Source organism: Physcomitrium patens, chromosome 5, assembly GCF_059467195.1.
Source record: "Physcomitrium patens ecotype Gransden chromosome 5, ASM5946719v1, whole genome shotgun sequence".
In the NCBI taxonomy this organism is placed as follows: Eukaryota; Viridiplantae; Streptophyta; class Bryopsida; order Funariales; family Funariaceae; genus Physcomitrium; species Physcomitrium patens.
In genome coordinates, this window is record NC_143414.1 from 17,056,302 (window position 1) to 17,077,420 (window position 21,119).

At 39.0% G+C, this 21,119-nt stretch overlaps 2 protein-coding genes across 4 annotated transcripts; one reads left to right on the forward strand and one right to left on the reverse strand.

Annotated features, from left to right (window-relative positions):
* Positions 1 to 1,887: 1,887 nt before the first annotated feature.
* On the reverse strand, positions 1,888 to 6,963 carry LOC112283002 (phospholipid scramblase family protein C343.06c). Of its 3 annotated transcripts, none has more exons than XM_024521286.3 (12): positions 6,879 to 6,963; positions 5,517 to 6,047; positions 5,192 to 5,278; positions 4,867 to 4,908; positions 4,514 to 4,558; positions 4,318 to 4,383; positions 4,114 to 4,170; positions 3,908 to 3,969; positions 3,575 to 3,695; positions 3,258 to 3,431; positions 2,821 to 2,930; positions 1,888 to 2,490 (listed from the first exon to the last, which is right to left on the reverse strand). In XM_024521286.3, the coding sequence occupies exons 1-12, from the start codon at positions 6,939 to 6,941 to the stop codon at positions 2,454 to 2,456; spliced, it is 1,395 nt and encodes a 464-aa protein (XP_024377054.1). In that variant the 5' UTR covers positions 6,942 to 6,963; the 3' UTR covers positions 1,888 to 2,453. The 3 variants fall into 3 exon arrangements, with proteins under 3 accessions (XP_024377054.1, XP_073390459.1, XP_024377058.1); XM_073534358.2 differs by lacking the exon at positions 6,879 to 6,963 and adding an exon at positions 6,350 to 6,490; XM_024521290.3 differs by lacking the exon at positions 5,192 to 5,278.
* Positions 6,964 to 9,527: 2,564 nt separating this feature from the next.
* On the forward strand, positions 9,528 to 20,013 carry LOC112282435 (F-box/LRR-repeat protein 15). The gene is made up of 18 exons (XM_024520006.3): positions 9,528 to 10,437; positions 10,933 to 12,265; positions 12,931 to 13,195; positions 13,546 to 13,678; positions 13,890 to 13,992; positions 14,190 to 14,390; positions 14,777 to 15,047; positions 15,236 to 15,334; positions 15,564 to 15,652; positions 15,964 to 16,063; positions 16,342 to 16,512; positions 16,878 to 17,030; positions 17,334 to 17,494; positions 17,618 to 17,816; positions 17,952 to 18,697; positions 18,889 to 18,952; positions 19,205 to 19,291; positions 19,417 to 20,013. The coding sequence occupies exons 2-18, from the start codon at positions 11,349 to 11,351 to the stop codon at positions 19,492 to 19,494; spliced, it is 3,837 nt and encodes a 1,278-aa protein (XP_024375774.1). The 5' UTR covers positions 9,528 to 10,437; positions 10,933 to 11,348; the 3' UTR covers positions 19,495 to 20,013.
* Positions 20,014 to 21,119: the final 1,106 nt, after the last annotated feature.

A 21,119-nucleotide genomic window follows, 5' to 3' on the forward strand; every position in this document is an offset into this window, starting at 1 on the left:
TCTTATCAAATATATGATAATGAAATTTAACTTCCTTAATTTAAAAATATATATATAATAATTTACAGTTTTATTTTATTTTTTAAAGAAAGTAAAAATAATTATTGTAGCATGTATGCATGTATATGTATATATATGTATTTTATTTTTAAAAGAGTAATATTTTTTAAAATAATATATATATATATATATATATTTTTTTTTTTTTTCTAGTCATCATTCTTTATCAAAGTTAGTGTGAAGGTTAGAAAAAATATGTAAAATATTGCCAAGAAGTATATAGATTTAAAATAACATGGAGTAGAAAACATGACTTGATAGCACATGTAGTCACTCCATAATTATTGTTTTAATATGTATTTTTTTAGGAAAATGTTAAAATGACCTACCTATTTACAAAATTAACCCACCTTATTGTAACTATCATTAGAAAAATGGATCATTTTCAGAAACCATTATTATAATCATAGCCCTCATCCCAATCCCCCTTGTTCCTAGTCCTCACTTTCTTCATTCCAACCCACCCTTGTTCCTCTCCCTTTATTCCTAGCTCTCATCCCAACCTCCCTTGTTTCCCTTCCTTTGTTCCCAACTCTCATCCCAACCTCCTTATTTCTCCCCATTCTACATGATAGAGTAGGTCAACTTAGTAAATGGGTGGATCATTTTAATAAAATTTTATTTTTTGATAAGGAGCAAGGTAATCAAATGAACCTAGAAAATTGTTGCTCTATAACCTTTATTGAAAAGTATCTACAATACAAATACAAGAAAATAAATAAATTAATATCTTGCATGTAAGGTGTTTTGATAAGAAATTCTTAAGAATATATATATATATATATATATATTTATAGCTTCAAGCTTGTAGGAGAAAATCTAAAAATATCCAATAAGACTAATATTTATATATGAAAAAATAAAAATAAATCATAAAACATAAAACATAATTTTTTTGCAAAGTTTAAATATTAAAAAATATACAAATTATTTTTTGTCTATTAGATTGAGGAAAATAAATATTTAGTTAACATTTATACAAACATAAATGATTACAATTTATTCACTTGTATTATTTAAAGTTGTATCTATAAAAATATAGATTATAGGAGTTAATAGAGATTTCTTGGCAATATAATGTGGTCTTGTCTTAAAGAAGAAGAGAAATTAAAAATTATATATAGACAAATATAACTTAAAGATATTATAAGAACCGATGGCCCTTTTTTACTACTCTTTTAGTTAATTTTGAAAGTGCTCAAAAAATTTGAAGGTATTATAGTTAGAGTTGAAGGTTTATTAACAAGAAGTTTTTTGAATTTAGAAAGTTCAAATTTAGAACTCATATATACCGGCCATGCTGACATAAAAATGTTGGATGAAAATCGATGAAAGTGTAAGTGCTTTTGAGATACCAACTTTGTGCATACATGACTCTGTGCATACATGACATACACAAAATCAAACTAAAAAAAAAAAATTGTGCCAAGGTTGTGAGACTGGAAACAATTTGTAGTAACCAGTGGATTTCCAGAGGCTTCTTACTAATCATATCATATACCTATATACTGATTTGTACATAAATTGTTCAACTAGTTGTGATATCTTGAAATCCCTTTGAAGAGTATGACCGAATTCATAAACATCTAAAATACTTTTCCATGTTTTTGTGTCCAAACACATAAAAAACTGTTTTTGACAAACCAGAATTGTAACATTGTATTACTTGGATTCAACAAATAAATTAAAAAAACAAGGTGTCAAAATTATTAATCACACTATAATTCGTAAAGCAGTATTTTCGTTTCTGATTAAGAAAAATCAGACAAATTTATATAAGAATGATATTCTATGTTCAAGACGAATGAAAATTATTACTCATGTGGCTGAAAAGTAATTGTAGACCATGCTGGATATTCCACGCTTAAGAAAGTGTTCCAAATGATCATATTGTACTAGGACAACCTGTCAACAATCATTGTACCTAAATATACAGCAAGCAAGGTGTCCGCAACAAGAGCAACCCCCCATCTCAACGGTACGCCGCTCAGTCATTGCAATCGAACTTCATAGTCCAAAAGTGGAAGTCGTGGAAGTCGTGGAAGAGGCGAGTCTAAACTTGGATATAAGAAACCCACCTTCTCAGAATGATGTTATTTGGCCGAAGGGTGTCGTCTGCTCTCAGTTTTAGAAACATTAACAGCGTGGAAATTATGTAGAACTCTCCCATATCTATTTTCAAGGATATACTGAAGTCCTTAACTTGATCGAGGACATCAAGAACATTGAAAGAATGGTTAGCTTTTCAGCAGGACGAAAATGGCGTCTTCTTAAAGCAATGCCATTTGGATAACTGCTAATCTAACCTGGAAACCCAAAAGGCATGTCAATATCTTAAGCAGAGACAAGATGCTCATGTAGAGTCCCATTCGGACCAATGGTACGTTTGTTGCTCATACATCAGAGCCATAGAATGGAAGGAAGCCCCCTCTGCATATGACAGTGATTACAACAATCAGCAAAATTTTCTCCAGATTCGTGTTACATTCTTTGCTGCGGACCACTGATATACATCTTCAAACCAAGCCCAAGCACAGGCAGAAAAGGAATAGCTGAGTGCACATAACTATCTTCACATCAAGAAGGGAACCAAGGTGACACGTGCTTTCCCAACAGGCCAATGTTTCTGAACATTACAAAGTCAACCAAATACAAAAGATTGTCGTACTTAGAAAAAAATACTACACCAAAGCTGCGATTCAACCATCACAGTGTCTTACTAGTATAGTTTTATTAACAAAAAGAAAGAGGGATGGTCACCTCGGATTGCTATGTCGAGAGAAATAGTCGTTGTCGAGAGATATAGCCAAAGCTAAAGCGACAGCTCTTTCAGATAATGTCAAAACTCGCGAGACTTGCAATGGTTCAGCCTGTACACCAGCACATTTGATTCGAATGGAGATAAGTGTTACATCGAATGCACGCCGAGAGCCTCTACTTGCGGTAACTGACTTTTATAATAATCAGCAACGACCCTCAAAATGCTAACATTGAAGGGTCTTCCCGACAAGGTTTCTAAACTAGGTTGTTCAACATAGAAATCGTCTGCTAGTGGATAGTATCTGGTTAACCTCAATAGGTACCAAAGGGAAAGAAAAGAAAAAGGAGACAAGAAACACACAGGAAAAAAAAATAACAATCAAGAAAAATTAATTTTAAAATTAGAAAAGAACAAGAACAAACAATACAGCACTAACCTCCTCAGCTGCTGTTTGCAGTTGATGCATTTCCTGCACACCAGAGTGTTGCTTCGTATTTGTTAAAAGGGGGCCGCGCCCATGGAGTACTTCATCGGGTGCAATATAGTGTGGACTTTGGTCCGGGTGTATGTCACCAAATCGAATCACGTACTGTCCCGCATCTGTCAAAAACTGCAGCCACATAATTTCCATATTACATCAACCGTGTATAATACACAAAAGCGGTCAACAACTCCCAATTTCCAGAAAATATCCACTCGCGTAGTCAACATACGCTTGAAAAATTCGAAGGAAACAAGAGTTAGGTTGGATACCTCATAACCAAAACCTCTCCAATTGCGGTCTATTTCTGCAAGCGTTCTGCCATGTTTATCCTTCAAAGAGAAGGTCCAATTCCAAAACCCTGGATTCTCCACTGTAGCAAATTGTTGGTCCCTGCAGAGACCATCGCCTCTAGCATCATAATGCTTGAATGTATCATACCCAAATAGATATATGATTCACTCATATTTGGGGATCACAAAGAGCAAACTCTGGGCCCACAATCATGCAGATATTGTATTGAGCTGCAGAACATTGGAAAGCCTCAGATCCTATATCTCTACAACAATGTATGACAAAAACAAACTTCAGAATGAAGAAGGTACCCCAAATAAACGTCATATATACGCCTCCACAAGTGCCATCTCCGGTGGCATTCGCCGATTACCTGCATTAAAAAACAGATTGATCAGTTCACTCGACTAACAATTCGACATAACAATTGATTAAATTCCCTACCCACTCTTGCTATGCAGGCAGTTGAGATGAACTAATGGTAATATAAATAAAATACAGAAGATATTTAACGTACATTGCCATCAATCTCCACAAAGATCGAGCTATTAACTACCCAAGTTGGTCTTCGAACCTGCACACAAGAACAAACGGGAAATTAAAACTGAACAGCATAGATGGTGAAGTTTTCGAGATACAAAAATAAAGGACCTCAATTACTCAACATTTGAGAGTGAAAAAAATTACTTGTATCAAGTTCTTCTCAGGAATTGTAGCTGACCTTGAAAATCACATTACTCTGACCATCATAGATCGTTGCCGTGAAGGGTCGCCGCGTGCGCAGAATCTACAGGCAATCACATAACTTGTATGGTAAATGCCAATGAAAACTCGATGGTTTCATAAAAACGATTGAGTTAAAGACGTACGCACTAACTCAACAGCAAGATATGAAAGCGGATTAGCGTGTTATTCACCTGCCGCAAGAAAACGTTGCTGAGCTCATTGATGTACCCCACGGGCTGAGATCACAAAGGCGATATGTTCCACATCAGCTGCTGCCCAACATGCAGAACAATTTCAGAGTCTCCGACCAAATTTAGGTTTACTTTCACACATACAATATTGATGTGCAATCAGCTTCAGGATTTTAATAACTATTCAGGTCAAAGTGTGGTATCTTGTTACAGAATATACGGCCGACTTGAAATTGCTTTCGTAGGTCACTGATCCATGAAAAAATGTCATTCAATAGAAAATGCTGAAAATGTATTTCTCATTGTCGCACTAAGGGCAATCCAAAAATTGGAATTCGAAACAGCGTACTTACAGCTTGAGGTTGACGGGGATCCATAATGATGTAGCTATTTTCCTGTAAGGTACAAACAAGTTCGTGAACATTAGTGATCCATGTCAGATAGTCTAACATACTTCTCTGATAAGAATTCTACGCCGTATTTTTGGCCCCAATCGTAACTCAGAAAACGGAAACGCGGGACAACCGTGCCCTAGAAAAAATTGGCATGCAACACATTGAGCTGTTGTTCTTCTGAACGGCACATAGTACAACACGAGAACGTCAATAAGGCACATGATAAGAAAGCATTCACGAAAGTGAACAAGCGATGACAAACACAACATGAAACGAATGGTACCTGCTCAAACCCAAAGGCCAGGTTGGCCCATTCCACATTCCGAGTAATTATCAAGTCAGGCCTAGCTAGCACTGGAACCAGAACCATCTGTCGTGGACATCAGAGCAGCATTATCTTCTTAAGTGATCATAATAGTCTGTCTAACCTTATACGGAGGCAACCAGTGCAAATGAATTGCTTTGGAAGTGTAGAAAGCGTGGTGCCAAGAATGAAAGCCACCCGAGTTCAAGTCTGAAATAAACCACATCTTCGAGTCCCAAATAGCTTCTGGATTATGTTCGTAATGGAATGACATGCAATGAGGCTATAATGTGCAAATTTATACCTCTTCTGGAGAAGATGGCTTCAACGACCCGCGCAAAGGTTGACTCAATGGCGGCTGAGATGGATCTTCGTCATAGGCGGCAGACGTGTCTGTATCATATGCTTCAGATGATTGTTTCATTCGCCGTCCGCGTGCCCGTACCGATCTTATTTCTCGCATTCTCTTCTCATACACACTCTCGTGTCGAACCCCTCCCAACGCCAGTGACCTACTGAGACTCCATGGTGATTTGCACCGCCCGGATCTGTTCCAACATGGCCGGGCCGACTCGCAATCCGCCAACGTATGCAGCGATGAAAATGGCAAAGTACGCCAACGACCCAATTGCTGGGGATTTACTGCAAAGTATTTCCAAGAACCATTGTGATGGAGTTCCGAAGCGCAACCTTGGTACTGCCTATTTCTTGCACCTTCATTAAAGACAGGTGAGTCAGTCGCGCCAGTCGCAAATTCTAAATCCGTGTGCTTAACAGATCCCAAATAAATTCCACAGTGCAGTGTTTGAAGTACGCCATCCCAATCTCCACAAACCTGCCGAAGAACAAGGAGTATTTTTTTTAGAGGGTTCCCTCGTCTAGTTTCAACCCCATCTACATTCCACATAAGTTCTCGAGGCTCGCATAGCGATGACAGCAAATGATACCAACATACATTTCCTGGCACGTCTATTAGATCTACAGTAAGATTCCTTCAACAGTAAAGATTCCTTCAATAGCCTAAAATTCTGTAATTGTTTGCACATGCAAGGTGCACAGAAACAGAGCGAGGGAGAATTCAGGAAGGAACGCCGAAGTGCTACGCAGCCAAAGAACTGTCATCAGAAAGAGAGTGACCATTGCTCTAACATTCCTCGCCACTCCCGAAGTCAACGTTGAACCAGAAAAATCAATGTAACAAACGGAATTTCTTCTTGAATCCAATCCTTCATTTATTTTGCAAAACCTTGCTGATTCAGAAAATTCACGCTCAAACCAAAAGCAAACCTCGCTCCATCACCTAAAAACAGGCGACACGGGAACTGTACCATGATCACGACACAACACATTCAAGCTCCAAAATGCAGCTACCAGCAACCCATTCAGAAGAACAAAAGAGTCACAACTCCAAAAACCCTATCTAACCCCCTGAATGAATCCAAGCAACGACACAAAATCCTACACCCGCACTGCCTCAACTCAAGAACAAACGCAAGAGCAGTAAACACGCTCTAGGGGTAATAAAATAAAATAAAAAGTTGAAAACATGCAACAAATCGTCATCACCAATCTGAATGCAAACCTGCACGAACAAAACAAGACAAAACATCCAATAAAATTACGGCAACTGAAGCGTGAAAAGCTTAAATTTGACCTGAAAACGTACCAGCAAGGATCGAGAGCCGTGGCGGTGCAGCCGCGAAAACGATCGCCGTAGAAGAGCGGCCATTTCTGCTTCGATCTCGCGTCTCCCTGCAACAATACTGCCTCGTTCTCTTCTTCTTCGTCTTCTTCTTCACTCTAGAGCCGAGATCCTCCCCACTTGGCCCGAACACCTCCACTTCGATCCCCGTGGATGTTCCTCCTCTGCATGTTTGGATGAATCTACGTATTGTTCATTTCTGTCTACGATTTTGGATGATCGACATGGCGGAGCCGGAGGATGGGTTTCCGCTTCTTCGCAATAAATTGAGTTTTTAAACACATTTCTTATTTTTGAACATAATTCTTTCTATTTCCCTCGTTTTCTTTTAATAGACACATATTCGTCTATCAAATTATGTTTTCTTTCGGATAAATTTATAACTTATCCGGGGAATAATATGTGATATATATATATATATATATATATATGCGAACATGTATAACAGTGTTCTTGTGGGATCATGCAAAACGGTGACTTTATAATAATTTCACTAAAGATTCATTATTTGAGCCAGTATTTCTTTAGTGTGAGAAGAAAGGATTGCAATGTCAATTCTATCTAAACCTATTTTTTTCATGTGAAGTAAAAAAAATCATGGCATTAAATTTAACTTGTAGAATGCCTAGAGAAATGAAATCAAAACATTCAATTTTAAATTTTGATATATATATATGTGTATATATATATATACATATGAACAAAATTGATACATATATATATGAACAAAATAAATACATTAATTGGGATTTTTTACTAAATTTATTCGGTTTTGGTCATAGTAACTTATTGTGTGAAAAACGAAGAAAACTACATTCATATTTATTATTAACATGTGTTAAAACTAGTCGAAGTGTTTAAACTAAGTTAATATACCACATTCATAAACTGATGTAAGTACACAGTATCTTATTGTGTGTTCAAATTACGTGTCACATATCAATTTAAAAAATATATATTATGTGTTAAAATTGTGTGGTGCATTATAAGATAATATGACCAAAGCTCAATCAATTAGTCAAAACCCCAGTCAATGTATCAATTTCCATGTACATAAATCAAACAACAATCTAAATCTGTTTTTTATTTTTTATTATTATTCAGGATCTTGTCAAACAAAAAAACTTTTTTGTTTGTTTGTTTGTTTGTAATATGGTTATTTAATTTAAAATTAAGTTTATACAAACATGTAAGAATTGGAGGCCTCAATACTTTTAGGATAAAAAGTGTTGTGAATTTTGTTCATAATAATATTAAATAGTGCAGATAGAATACTCTATTAGCCATTCATTAAGTTTCTATGAATGTTTATTGCACTGAAATAACAAGAGGAACTCTATAATAATATCAAAGACTTGTAACATTCAAATACCGAAAGATAAGAGACAGGATTGACTTTGTTATAGAAACCTACATTTCAATAATGTAATTTATTTGGATGAGTCATTTGAAATTTGTGGGTCATCAGAGATGATTATTGTTAGAGACAACATTGTAACTTGACATATACTTTTTTACATTCTATAATAAATCTGATGCATACTTGTATTATTATTATTATTATTAATATTTTATTTTTTCTTTCTTGTATACGTCAAAATTAAAATTGAACTTACTCTTTTACAAATTCTACCAAATTGGCATGGTTATATATCATTAATATATGTATATATATGTATATTTATAGTGTTAAAACGTGACAGTGATTATTTGTTTATTTAATCATACAAAAATATTTATTGATTTTTTAAAACCCAACACCCTATATAATTTAACAGCGAGGGCACAAATGACAACTCATTCAAATCTCCACATCAGCTGGAGATAATCTGGTGAAAGGCTCAGAACATGTTCGAGTTATTCCACGTCAGGAGTATTCAATGCTGACGTGGACGAGTCGAAAAAGCAGGCAGCCAATCAAGTCATTTCACGATCAGTGAGGTGGATGAGTTGGAACAAGGATGGGAACGTGGAGAGCGGGAGGCCCCAGAGGGCACGTGAAGGGAGCGGCGAGAGGCATGAGAGGAAGGAACGGAGAGTAGTAGTTTGTCGTTGCGCGGGCTTTCGTCCTGGTGCAGATTCGTCCAGTATGACGACGTCGGACCAGCAGCAGGGCGTGTCGCTCCGGATTCTGTGTGTCGATGCTTGTGCAGCAGCCCAGGTATGGCGAGGATCGACCAACTTAACGTGTCTTCTTCTTCGTCTGTCTGTAGGTGCGATCCGTGTTGGAATCGAGGCAGATGCTGTTGTTCTCTGCGTTCTTTTTATGCCTGATCCCTGTATGTAGTATAATTTTTTTGGCCCCTCTAGGTTTGTTGAATAGTGTGGCGGAGAGTTGGTGACTGACACTGCGGGTAAGGTCAGCGATGCGGTTAAGTTGTTACGGTACCCGGCTGAGGTGTGGCAAGCGGAGCTCATGTTTCGAGGAGTCTACTTGTTGGATTTTATTTTACTTTATTTTATTTTAAAAAAATTAATAATATATTTTTAACATTTTTATTGTGTTTTATTTTATGATTTTCCCCTTTTCCCTTTCTTCCTGAGGTGGTGAATGAGTGATTGTGAGGGTGATTGAAGCTTTGGATGGTGATGTAGGGTTTCTTTTTTCCGGACAGTGGTGTAGGTAACGAAGTAGTTGAGGTGTAAGAGTCGGTTTGGTTTGATTGCTTGTCAGTGATTGAAGTGTGAGGCGATTCGGTTCCGTGACTGAAATTCGTGTCATCGAGGGGGCTACTGTTAAGGACTTGGTTGCATTTCTCGTCTTGTTGGGATCTGGAATGCGAGGACGAAGTGTCGTGTTCGGGAGTAAGGGACGGGGCTTGTGTCGGATCCTGACTTAGTCGATGCGGTGGGATGGTTTGAGAGGGTAGAGGCAGGCGAAGAGAGGCAGAGAGGGCTTACCTTGCTTCGGGAGAAAATCGGTGTGGAGTTACTGGTGATTCTTGGCATCGCGGGGCGGGGGGTGCTTCGCGGTTGAATTTTAGAAGGCGAGTTTGGGAAGTGAAAGGTGTGTGGGGAAGGATGTCATGCTATTAAGCGTGTCGATTGCCGGGAGTACTGGAGAACGGGAGCCGTACGTGTATCACTGCTCCTTAACGGTTCCGTGAAGGGCGGTTGTACGTGCTAGTTAGCTCGTAGCAGCCGGTTCAGGTCGTGAGCATTCCCTGTTAGGGTTCGTATTCGCCAGCCGTGTGGTCATTCTTTCCCTCTATCATAGCAGGACCCTTGAGGAAAGGGTTCTTAATGCTAGCGTGAAACTTGCCAGTCATCTGAAGCTAAACGTTACATTAGCGTGAGGGTGGACCCAGGTTGTGTTCTCTGTAATCCCCGAAGTGTGTGAATCACATGTTTACGTGGGTGTGAAAAAAATTCAAGCACAACGAAGGCGACCGTCTTTGCACGACCAAGTGTTTTGCCGAAGTGGAGAATCCAGGGTTTTGGCATTGGACCTTTTCTCTCAAGGATAAACATGGAGGAACGCTTACAGAAACAGATCGAAATTTGGAGAGGTTTTGGTCAGTAGGTAACTAACTTCAAACTCTTGTTTCATTAAGTGCTGTCAGGCTTCTGATCGCACGAATACCCGACATGTGTCCAACTTCCTCGTTTAGTAGTCCCCTCGGATACACCCTTGAATATACCCTTCTTTTCAATTTCGAGGGTCGGTACTGACGCAGTAAAGCATGAAACGTGAATTACTGTAGGTGGAACTTCTCGATGTGTAATTCTTGTATAGGAATCAACGTGAATATATCGACGCTTGCAGAGCTGTCTTAGCATGTTGAAATGCTGTTATTTTTGGTTGCCATTAGTCTTGTTTCCTAGTTATCTTCTTGCAAGCATTGACACGCCTCCTGGAATTATTCAGACATGAGTGGCAATTGTCCTGCTGACATTGCATAGAGTATGTGCCATCAACATCTCACTGAAAACCTAGCCACTATTTGAATCCTTGGTTTTTTCATTTTGCTACATCCCAAGTTCAGGACACTTCTCACTGGCTCATTGTTTTCTACAGAAACAAATGCGTTTTATAACTCCACGCCTCTGAAAATTGGGCACAAGATATGCGGGCTGCGGTAGATTGTTTGTTTTTTAGATTAGCCGATTTTCGTCAACCACGATCAGCAATGAGTGGATTTCTTGTTGAACCGTTCACCTGAATTGGTTGACCTGAATTACATTCGACTTGAAGAGTGTAGCACCCGGGGTCTTGATTCTAGAAAATACTCTTTTTGTTTGGCACCTCTAGTTTTCCAGATTGTTTGTTCGTATCTCTGTGGGTCCTGAACTTTGCTCATAATCTTGGGGCATTTCCGATCGTGAGCCTTGTGTGGCGGATACATTTTTGTGCTCACAATTTGTGTATCCGGCTCATCTCGAAAATTGGCTCCTTGTCTTCTTATGCGGTCAATTAGTCCTTCAATTTGATGAATGGCAGCCCATGGATCATCCGTAGGCCGATCTTGGGTTTCTGCCCTCTCGAATGATAATGGGGTGATCGGAGGGGAAGCCGGTGGCGTTGACCGCAGGGAGTTAAGGGTGGGATTTCCTCCTATTGATTTGCAAACCCCGGATACTGGAAGCAATGCTTCACACAATAGCCCTCGAATTACAGTCGCATGTTTACCTTGTGAGGATGAGTTCATAGACACTGTACAGCTTAGGGTGGAGGATGATAAGACACATAAGCTAACTCTCGAGTCGGCAGAGATTAGCCGTGTTTGCTTTTCAACGTCGTCACCACCACGCTCTCCATGCGCTTTGGGTTCGGCAGCGAGTTGCTCTTTGTCTTGTGGAGAATCGTCAACGATCAACGAAGTGGAGGGGTGTGATGGACTACCGTCGGATTTCGATCCTCTTGGTGGACCATTTTCTCTTCAGGGTACGGAAATGGAGGTGGGATGCGAAGCTATAGCGGCTCGTTTGAGCGTTAGCAGGTTGAAGCAGAAGCTGGATGACGTTGCGGAAACTTTTGCTCTGCAGGGTAGTACGATTCAATTTCGGGACTTTTTGCAAGGGGAATCGAATATTGAAGCTCTATTTGGCTCGGGATCCCTGTTTCCATCACCTCCTAGTAGTATGGAAGGGTTACCTGTTCGAGGTGCAAATGAAGGTTTAGATGCGAGTCTTCTGCATGCAGAGACGCCAGAAATGTTGCAGGCTATTCGAGCTGGGAATATGAGAATAGGAGCCGAGTTTGCAGGAGATCACGGTCCTTTTGGAGATTCTCAGCAAGGACCAGTCTCTGTGCATCCTAGAACAGATTTATTCCGTCTGCGCTTTCCGGAAAAGACTCCCGACAAGCTGTATCGCAAGCGTGCCAAAACTTATCCTCCCAGCTACACCTTGTGAGTAACGTCCCCAATTTCAAATGTACCAGACACGTTAGGATTCAACGAGATTGCTAGAAATGTAAAAACATATGTGGGACCGCGTCTGTTTTCTTGTCAACGTGGTGCTTCATTCAGCTCCCTCCAAAAGCCGAGTACTACTAGTAGGAAAACAACAACTCAGAACCGTTTTGAACAAATTATCACGAAGGAGGGGCTGAATTTTGGAATATTGCATATAGTTCTGACACCTTTAATTGATATACTTTCTACTCAACTACCACTATTCATTTACTAATGCGGGTAGTCAACTTAACTTGTGTAAGGGAGGAGAGACCCACCCAATATTAGTTTTACTGAGTGATACGAATCGTTAAAACTAACATGTTATAGTGATCATTTACAGTGTGACGTGTATAAACATAGAGAGTAAGGGACATATACCTGCTGTATTTGATTTTCTGTAGCAGCATGATTGGTCGGAGCAACTTGAACAGAAGATTGGAAATTTACAACAGGTTCACTTGCAATTATCGTGGGGGTGCAAGCATGGTGCCTGCAAGTTTGTCGGTTTCGCATCTGGTGTAGATCATGCAATGTATTAAAATTTGTGGTCTGGTATTGTTGTTCACTTCAAGTTTTGTCTTTCATTCACTAAGTAAACAAATTCGTTCATCATGCAGACGACAGCAAAGAAATATACGAGCTTCAGGACCTTTGGGAGGGAATTCTGCAATAATGTCACTGGGGGCTCCCTTAGAGCTTGATTCTCAAGGTTTACCACCTTCTTTACCACCAACAGATGCGCCTTCAGGACAAGGTGATGAAGACCCTATGGACTCAGATCTTGTTGGGGGTGATGAAGATGATGGAGGCCGTCAGCACAACTTAGTGGATGCAGAGGATGGTGAGGCTCGCATGGACCTTACGGATGATCTCCTGCACAAAGTGAGTGGTTACCACCGTGATTTTACCGAGATGCATACGACAATCACTCATTTCAAGCTTAATGAAATGTTGTAGTTGCTATTAAGTATTTTTTCTGTAATTAGCTGTTGTGAAGTTTGTAGGCTGTATCCTGCGCGGTGCAATCGTTAGGCAATTGGTTAAGATTGCGTCAATGACATTGATTGTATCCTATACCGATTGTGCATTGTTAACTATTATTTTTTCCGTCAGTATCTCAGGATTTACCCTAAACAGTTGTTCAACTGTTGTTGGATCAGTTCCTGTGCTAAGAGATTTATGTACGAAAATCCTACGGCAGTCTGAACGAAAAATGTGTATCATTTGTACAGGTCTTTTCATTTCTGAAAGATGTTGATTTATGCCAAGCCGCAAAAGTATGTAGACAATGGCGAGTTGCGAGTGCCCATGAAGATTTTTGGAAGTCGTTAAACTTTGAAAGTCGTCAAGTTACTCACCAACAAGGTATTCTATGTTTCTGATACTATAGCCATCATAATATGCTGGTGCCACTGCATCTTAATAAAGTTTTACTCATTCTTCATGTGCTGATGTTTGATCGTGGGGTTAACAATTTACGATTGTCGTGATTGAGCCTCACCATGTACTTGGCCACCTTACAGTATGTTCTCTAGGAGACTGATCAGGAATGCTGCCGTGTTTTGGATGAATGCAGTTACGGTGCTGTGTGCTAGATACCCGAAGGCAACAGAATTGAATTTGAAGGGATGCCCTTGTGTTGATGAGGTTGTTGTACAACAAGCAATGCTGTCGCTCCGGTTAGTGGATTTCCCTATCTTCGTGTTTTGTGCTGGCACTATATCCGTCGGTTCTCTTCAATATAATAGACTTCTCAATTTTTTTGGGTCGATGGAGCATTGTGCGACAATGAAAGAGTTGACGTCAAAACTTTGTTGAAAGTTATTTGAAATTAGATGCTACCATGCGTGTTAACATGTAGGTTCTTGGATTGCAGCAACTTGGAGGTTTTGACGTTGGGGCGAGGATTTTTTAGTGATGGATTTTTCTATCTACTCTCCGGATGTGAGTCTTTGCAAAATTTGAGCATTACTGATGCAACTTTGGGAAGTGGTGGTGCTCAAGAGATTCAACTTAAGCACGAATCACTGCGCTCCTTACAAATTTTGAAATGCCGTGTGCTTCGGATAGCCATAAGGTTGACGTCCTTTCTTCACTTAAATCTGAGATTGCTCAGACTGTTCTTTATTCTCCATTCAGGCAATCGTTTCGGCGCTGTTATGAATTCTATGGATGATGTATCATGGGAGATAGTTCCTAGTGCGTCGAAGGGTTGAAGGCATCCAGTTCCCGTGGTACATTGTTTAGAGTTAGAGAGGGGTATTGTTATGCGCTTTTTGATGTGTTTGTTGTATTGGTTCTGTTTTCTGTAGTTGGATACTTCTATTTTCAAGATTGATCACGAAGTTTTGTCCTGGCTACATTTTGAAAATATTTATACACAGTATTTAGTATTTCATGTGGGTTCCTTAGCCATGTCGTTATTCTTTTTCTCTAGTATCTAAAACGCATGTTTGATCCCAGGTGTCTTTTTTTGGAGACATTATCTCTGAAACGGACAGGGATGGCATCTGCAATGCTTTATTGTCCCCGTCTTCTTAAGCTCGACGTATCATCTTGCCATAAGCTTTCTGATGCTGGAGTGCGTGCTGCTGCTACGGCTTGTCCGCTTCTTACATACTTGGATATTTCCAACTGCTCGTATGTCAGTGATGAGACTTTGAGGGAGATATCTCTTGCCTGCACTCACCTTCGTAGCTTGGATGCCTCCTACTGCCCCAATATATCGCTCGAGGTTAGTCCAGTTAAAGCTTTGCTGATGTCAATGTCGTCAGCTGCTTTCATGCGCGAGGTTCCATTTGATGTTCATCTACTTTTTATCGACGTCCTGACGTGCTCGACTGTTTTGTTTAATTCTATTTAAAACGGTGAATAAGTGTTGACTAGCTTTTTAACTAAGCTTATTCGATATTGGTGTGGTAGGGCGTTCGGATGCCTGTGCTTACAGATTTGAAGTTGGTTAATTGCGAGGGTATCAACTCGTCATCCATGGCTGCGCTTTCTTTTTGTGTGATGCTGGAGGTGGGTTCTTTCACGTGTGCTTGTTATGGAAACAGTAATTATCGATTATTGACGTATGGTATGAATAATATAAATGCAAATCTCTGTCGTTTTACTGTGCTTTCACATAAAGTCAAAAAATATATGTAACCATTGTTTTTAGTGATGAGTTTGGGTATTGCTGGTCCTTTTTAATGCATAACAGTGGAGTTTTGGATTGACTTAATTTGATAACCTATTTATATCCTAGGTACTTGCTATGGACTATTGTTGGCTGTTAACTTCAGTCACGTTGGATTTACCGCGTCTTCGAAGCATCAGTATCGGGCACAATCGCAAGTATTAAATTGATACCCATTCCACCTTGCCCTCTCATTATTTCCTTCATTGGTGGATTTAAATGTTATTTTCTGGACATTATGTTATACTGTGTGGTATATTGAAAGCGATATGATTTATCCTGTCATGGTAGCGTCTTTTAATGGAATTTGTTTAGTTACATTTTCGCCAAAATCTTTATTAACAGTAAAATATTCACAGCTGGAGTAGACATCACTTGTTTTGCCTGCAGTATTGGATTAGAAGATGTGCCCCTTATTTGTTTCCGGTTCAGCTTTTCTAAATTGGCCTGCCTTGTGGACTTTACACAGATTTGGGGAGCTTACGTTGCGAAGTCCTGCGCTCACGTTGCTGAATCTCAGCCATTGTCCTGCCCTGAGTCGGATTGATATTGCATCCAGCAGTTTCGAGGTACAGCTTTCGTTTCTTAACTTTTCGTTCCTTAAATTTTTCACTCTTTTGCAATGACATGCTCTGAAGTTCCGTTTAGTCAATTCTTGTTCTATTTTTATACCGAACTCTTTTAACGAAACTGTTCTGGATACGTCTCCTTTTGAACAAAAACAACAAATGATATTTTGAGAGGTGAATTTAACCTTATTATTGCTACTCACACTATCGCATTACTTGTTCTGAGGCTCCTACTTTTCCAAAGTTTGAAAATTTCAAAGTTTCTCTGCTTGTCGCAGAAATTGTGTTTGAAAAATCAAATGGGACTCTCCAGTTTGGCTTTACAATGTCCTTGGCTTCGTGAGGTGGATCTTACCGATTGTGAGTCTTTGACCGACTCAGTATGTGATGTTTTCGGCGACGGAGGCGGCTGTCCAAAGCTCGATTTGCTCACTTTGGATAACTGTGATGTACGCTGTCTTACTGCTTAAACCCTGCAATGTATAGTGTAATTGCTATGTTGTTTCATAAGGTTGGAGAGCTCATTTGTGAAGTATTAGATCCGAGATTTTAAGTTCTTATGTGAGATTCTTATAAAACGTTAATCGAGCAAATAAAAATTAAGAGTAGAAAGTTTCAAGAAGCAAGGACTGCCAGCAATTTATGTCCTCTCTTTGAGTTGCTCTTACATTTATGTTCCCGTCTAGCATTATCTTCCAAGGCAAACTTTATTTAGATTTTCTGACGCAGGTCAGTCAAGTGTGACTCAATTGTTCAAAGTTTGTGTGCAACTCTCAATCGGTGCATTCATGAATGCATTCCTTTGTTGTGGCAGGGTCTTGTGAAAGTGAAGCTGATGGCTTCATCCCTGCGTGCTCTTTCACTTGTGGGTTGCCGGAATATGATCTCGCTTGAGCTGTCTTGCCCTATCCTGCAGAGTCTACAGTTGGATGGCCGCAACCGCCTTGTTGCTGCTTCTTTTTCTCCTGTACTTGTCTCCTGAAGCCTTCTGTTTCACATTAATTTGCACTCTATCATCATAGAAGCCTCTATGCCATCCGGATGTAACTTGCTCAGAAACCCTACTAGGATGACTTATTGTGGGGCTTTTTTCAACAGTTTTTGGTCTATTTTGAGCATTAGCACCAAATCTAATCTTGGCTATTTTGGGTTGGATAATTCTCATTCTCGTTCTCATGAGTTGGGTTGCACTTTTCTTTTAATTTCATTTTTATCACAATGATATGTCTGAAAATGTGTCACTATTCCTGAATAGTTGATCTTGTTGCAGGTAGGATTGGTTTCTTTGAACCTGGGGATATGCCCACATTTGACAACACTTGAGATAGAAGCAGCTCAAATGATTACACTTGATTTGCGAGGATGTGGTGGCCTCTCTCAAGCCTCCATTCGATGCTCTAACCTGTCATCGTTGGATGCTTCTTACTGCAGGTATTTTTGCATATGATATTCGTCGTGTTTTAGAAGGCCTTTGCCAGATGTACTGTTGTGTACTGTTACTCATGCGCTATTTCAGCTTCTAAATAGACCTGTGTTTTATTTGGATTTGTGCAGTCGCCTTGGAGACGACTGCCTGGCCGCAACAACTGCATCATGTTCTGCCATTCAAACTTTGGTCTTGGCTGCGTGCCCAAAAGTTGGGCCGGCTGGGTTATTGGCTCTTAAAAAGCTCCCTCGCCTCACAATGCTGGATCTGTCATATACATTCCTCACGGATTTGTCTCCTGTATTTGAGGCCTGTCCTTACCTGAAGGTATATTATGTTACTTGGATAATCTGTCCTTGCAAGTACAAGTTTTACAAGTAGTTGTCACGTCACATAGAGAATACTAGATAGCGCGATTTTTTGTAAATAGTATTGACTTACGTCTTATAACGCAAATGGCAGGTATTGCGATTGTCTGCATGCAAATATCTTGGAGACACTGCGCTTAATGCATTGCATGGAGGCAAAGTTTTACCGCAATTGCAGGAGTTGGACATGTCCTATGGAAGTCTGGGCCGTGCTGCTATTGAAGGAGTCTTAGCATTGTGTCCCCACCTAACGCAAGTCAGTTTGAACGGTTGTCTTCATGTAACGGATCAATTGTGGAGCCGGCTCGCTACCCCTCCCTTCCCCATTGAACTCATGGCTTCAGAAGATACAGGAATGGAGGATGTTAGCTCCTCTGATGTTGTGGAATTTGAGCGAAGTCAAATGGATTCTAATCCTCATCACTTCGACATCCTCTGTGAAGACGTACAAGAGGTTACGTCCCACAAAAAGGAGATGATGGAGGAAGATTGGCAAATTGTAGCTACTCAAGATCATCAAGCACGAGATTGCAATCTGACTGTCAATCCAATATCTAGCTCAGCTCTAGTAGGGTTTTATGGGCCAGAAAATGAATATTCGGCCGTTGAGAATCAGTGGGTCTCTGAATATGGTGGTTCTTTTCCGCAGACCTTAGCGCTGATGACTGGACCAGCTCGTTTACTCCAGACTTTAAACTGTGTTGGCTGCCCTAATATTCAGACTGTAGTTATCCAGCAGGATGTCGCATGCCTTCATCTCACCACACTGAACCTCTCACTTTCCGGTAACATTCGGGAGGTTCGCCTCGGTTGTAAGAACCTGACAACCCTTAATTTGAGGTCAGTGCACTCCCGATTTTCATAAATTCAGTGATAAATGAATTTTTCTTTTTCTACTTGGAGTTATATTATGGTCCCTTGATTATTGCAACAGTAAGGGGACTGGACCATCCTAGACCAGTCGAACTTGTTTACTTTGTCGCTTTTTTCATTACACTTCGTTGATCCTAATGCTCTTGTAATGTGATCAGTCAATGTTCAGCACTTGTGGTACTCCAGCTCAACTGCCCTCGTCTTATTACGCTTTCTCTCCAGGTATTCCTATTGCCATGCTTTTGTCACTATTTCATTTTCGTTGGAGTTATCTTTCCAGAATCCTTATTCGTTGCAATGCTTCCTTTTTTGACAAGATAGGAGAACTATCAAGTAACAATACTGTTTTTGTCATGGTATCATTTCGATATCATAAATCTCATTTCTAAGAGGTATGGCAACCCTCTACAGTCTTGGATTGTGCCTTGAATCATGGCGACTCTTTCTTATTTATAGTTTTCGTCTCTTTTGTAGTCCTGTGGAATTGCAGCAGAGATGCTTGAGGATGCTCTCCGGGGTTGCAGTTTACTGGAGACCCTTGATGTTCGGCACTGTACGAAGGTGATTTTTACACCCTTTCTTTACATCATCTCTGGTACTTAAGTCAGTATTTGCATGTTTCGACTACTGAGTTAGGTTCGCAAGCAAAAACTCAATGATTTAAATATACGCTTTTATCTCTGCAGGTGTCTGCGAGCGTCCTGGCTCGCATACGGTGTATCTGCCCAGGGCTTAAACGGTTGTACAGCACTTCATCTGCATGACAGAAGCCTCAAGGGTTCCCCTGTAAGATCAATGAGATCACATCCATTGTAATTTAGCCAACTTGCACCCTCTGAAAAATACCCAAGGGTTTCGCATGACGTTCTTTAACTATACATTGGAGTTTTTTTTTGTGTTGAATATTGTCCATCGGAAATTGTTGAAATCCGAAGATTACTCAGTCCTGTATTTTGTGCTATCTGGTCTTGACAATGCAACCAGTTATTTTATTCAGTTGCCTTGTCGCTCCAGTGGTTGGTGGGTTAGATGAGGGGATTTTATGATTGTTCTCACGGTTACTACTATCAGTAGTCTAATTGGCATTCGTGTATTTCTATTTGTCAAATCATACCACTAGATTCTTCTTCAACTCTTCTGAGACCTGAAGCCCTACAGTTGAGAAGCCTACCTCAAGTGGAATCTAATAGCCGTACAGGGATTAGATTATTCTGTTTTTTTCTTTTTTCTTTTTTCTTTTGTACCTCCTTGCAAATATGGGAAGAGGTGAAGCGATTTGATTATTCTGGATGTCTTGTGACTCATGAATTCATTTTGAGAGTCTCTTGCGATTTTGATACACGTGTTCCATATGTATCGTTTCAAGAACATCAATGCGAGTTGATGGGAGACAGATTAAGACATAATCTCGTTGCAGAACAGGTCTGAAATTCTAACATAAGTACTGACTAATAAATGTGGGATCTCTTTTGCTCTTCTTGGCCTGTTTCTCTTGATTTCAATTTGAAGGATTTATCAGTAGTTTTGATGGTGGTCAAAGGTCTACTTTGGCATAATATTAGAATGTGATTATTTAATTTATATTAAATAATGAGGTAAATCTAAAGGCTTATTTTGATTCTATATTTGCTTGTAGAAACATTATAAATATGCCTTAAGTGATATTTTCAAAGCTTATTGAAAGCCTAAATTTAAGGTTGATATAGAAATTCTATTAAAGTAACTAAGTCCAGTTGATAGGGCATTCCATAATTCTTGTTTTGTGCATTGAATTAATTAAGAAAGAACAAATCTATAACCAAGCAAAGGTTCATCAAGAAATTCTTATAATTTTTATTCTTTTTATTTTTTATTTTCAATACAATAATGTTATTATTTAAGACAATAGTATTACTATGTATCTTGCATCTTGCATCTTATAAACACTACTTTTATTATTTTCAAAAATACCATCATTATTGTCTTTAAATTAATATTTTATTAATTCATATATATATATATATATATATATATAAGAATAAATAACTTTATATATACATATACATATACATATTATGAAGTCCATCCTTAAATATTCAAAAGATTTAATAGGCAAGTGCAAAAAAAAATTGAATCTATAAGAAGCAATATGTGTATATATAATTTTTTTTTTGAAATCTAATCTTATCCTAAGTATCTTTCTTCTATGATAGAACATAGTAAAAAAAGATTTATATAAAGTATTAAAACTAAAGATAAAAATATATATCATATTCATAAAAAATAAATATTTTAGGTATATATATATATATATATATATATATATAAAGATATAGACCTACTACTACTATACAAAAGCTATATAATTAAATTCCTAAGACTTATTATATTAGACATTGTTTTAAAGATT

Bases quoted from the DNA above. Each gene is read 5' to 3' on its own strand.
- LOC112283002 (XM_024521286.3), bottom strand. From the start codon at position 6,941: ATGGCCGCTCTTCTACGGCGATCGTTTTCGCGGCTGCACCGCCACGGC. The intron at 4,909-5,191 runs GTACCATTCGTT...TGTACCTTACAG, and splicing joins TGGCCTTTGGGTTTGAGCAG to GAAAATAGCTACATCATTAT. The intron at 4,384-4,513 runs GTGAATAACACG...GATTGCCTGTAG, and splicing joins GCAACGTTTTCTTGCGGCAG to ATTCTGCGCACGCGGCGACC.
- LOC112282435 (XM_024520006.3), top strand. From the start codon at position 11,349: ATGGCAGCCCATGGATCATCCGTAGGCCGATCTTGGGTTTCTGCCCTC. The intron at 16,064-16,341 runs GTACAGCTTTCG...TGCTTGTCGCAG, and splicing joins TTGCATCCAGCAGTTTCGAG to AAATTGTGTTTGAAAAATCA. The intron at 19,292-19,416 runs GTGATTTTTACA...TTATCTCTGCAG, and splicing joins ATGTTCGGCACTGTACGAAG to GTGTCTGCGAGCGTCCTGGC.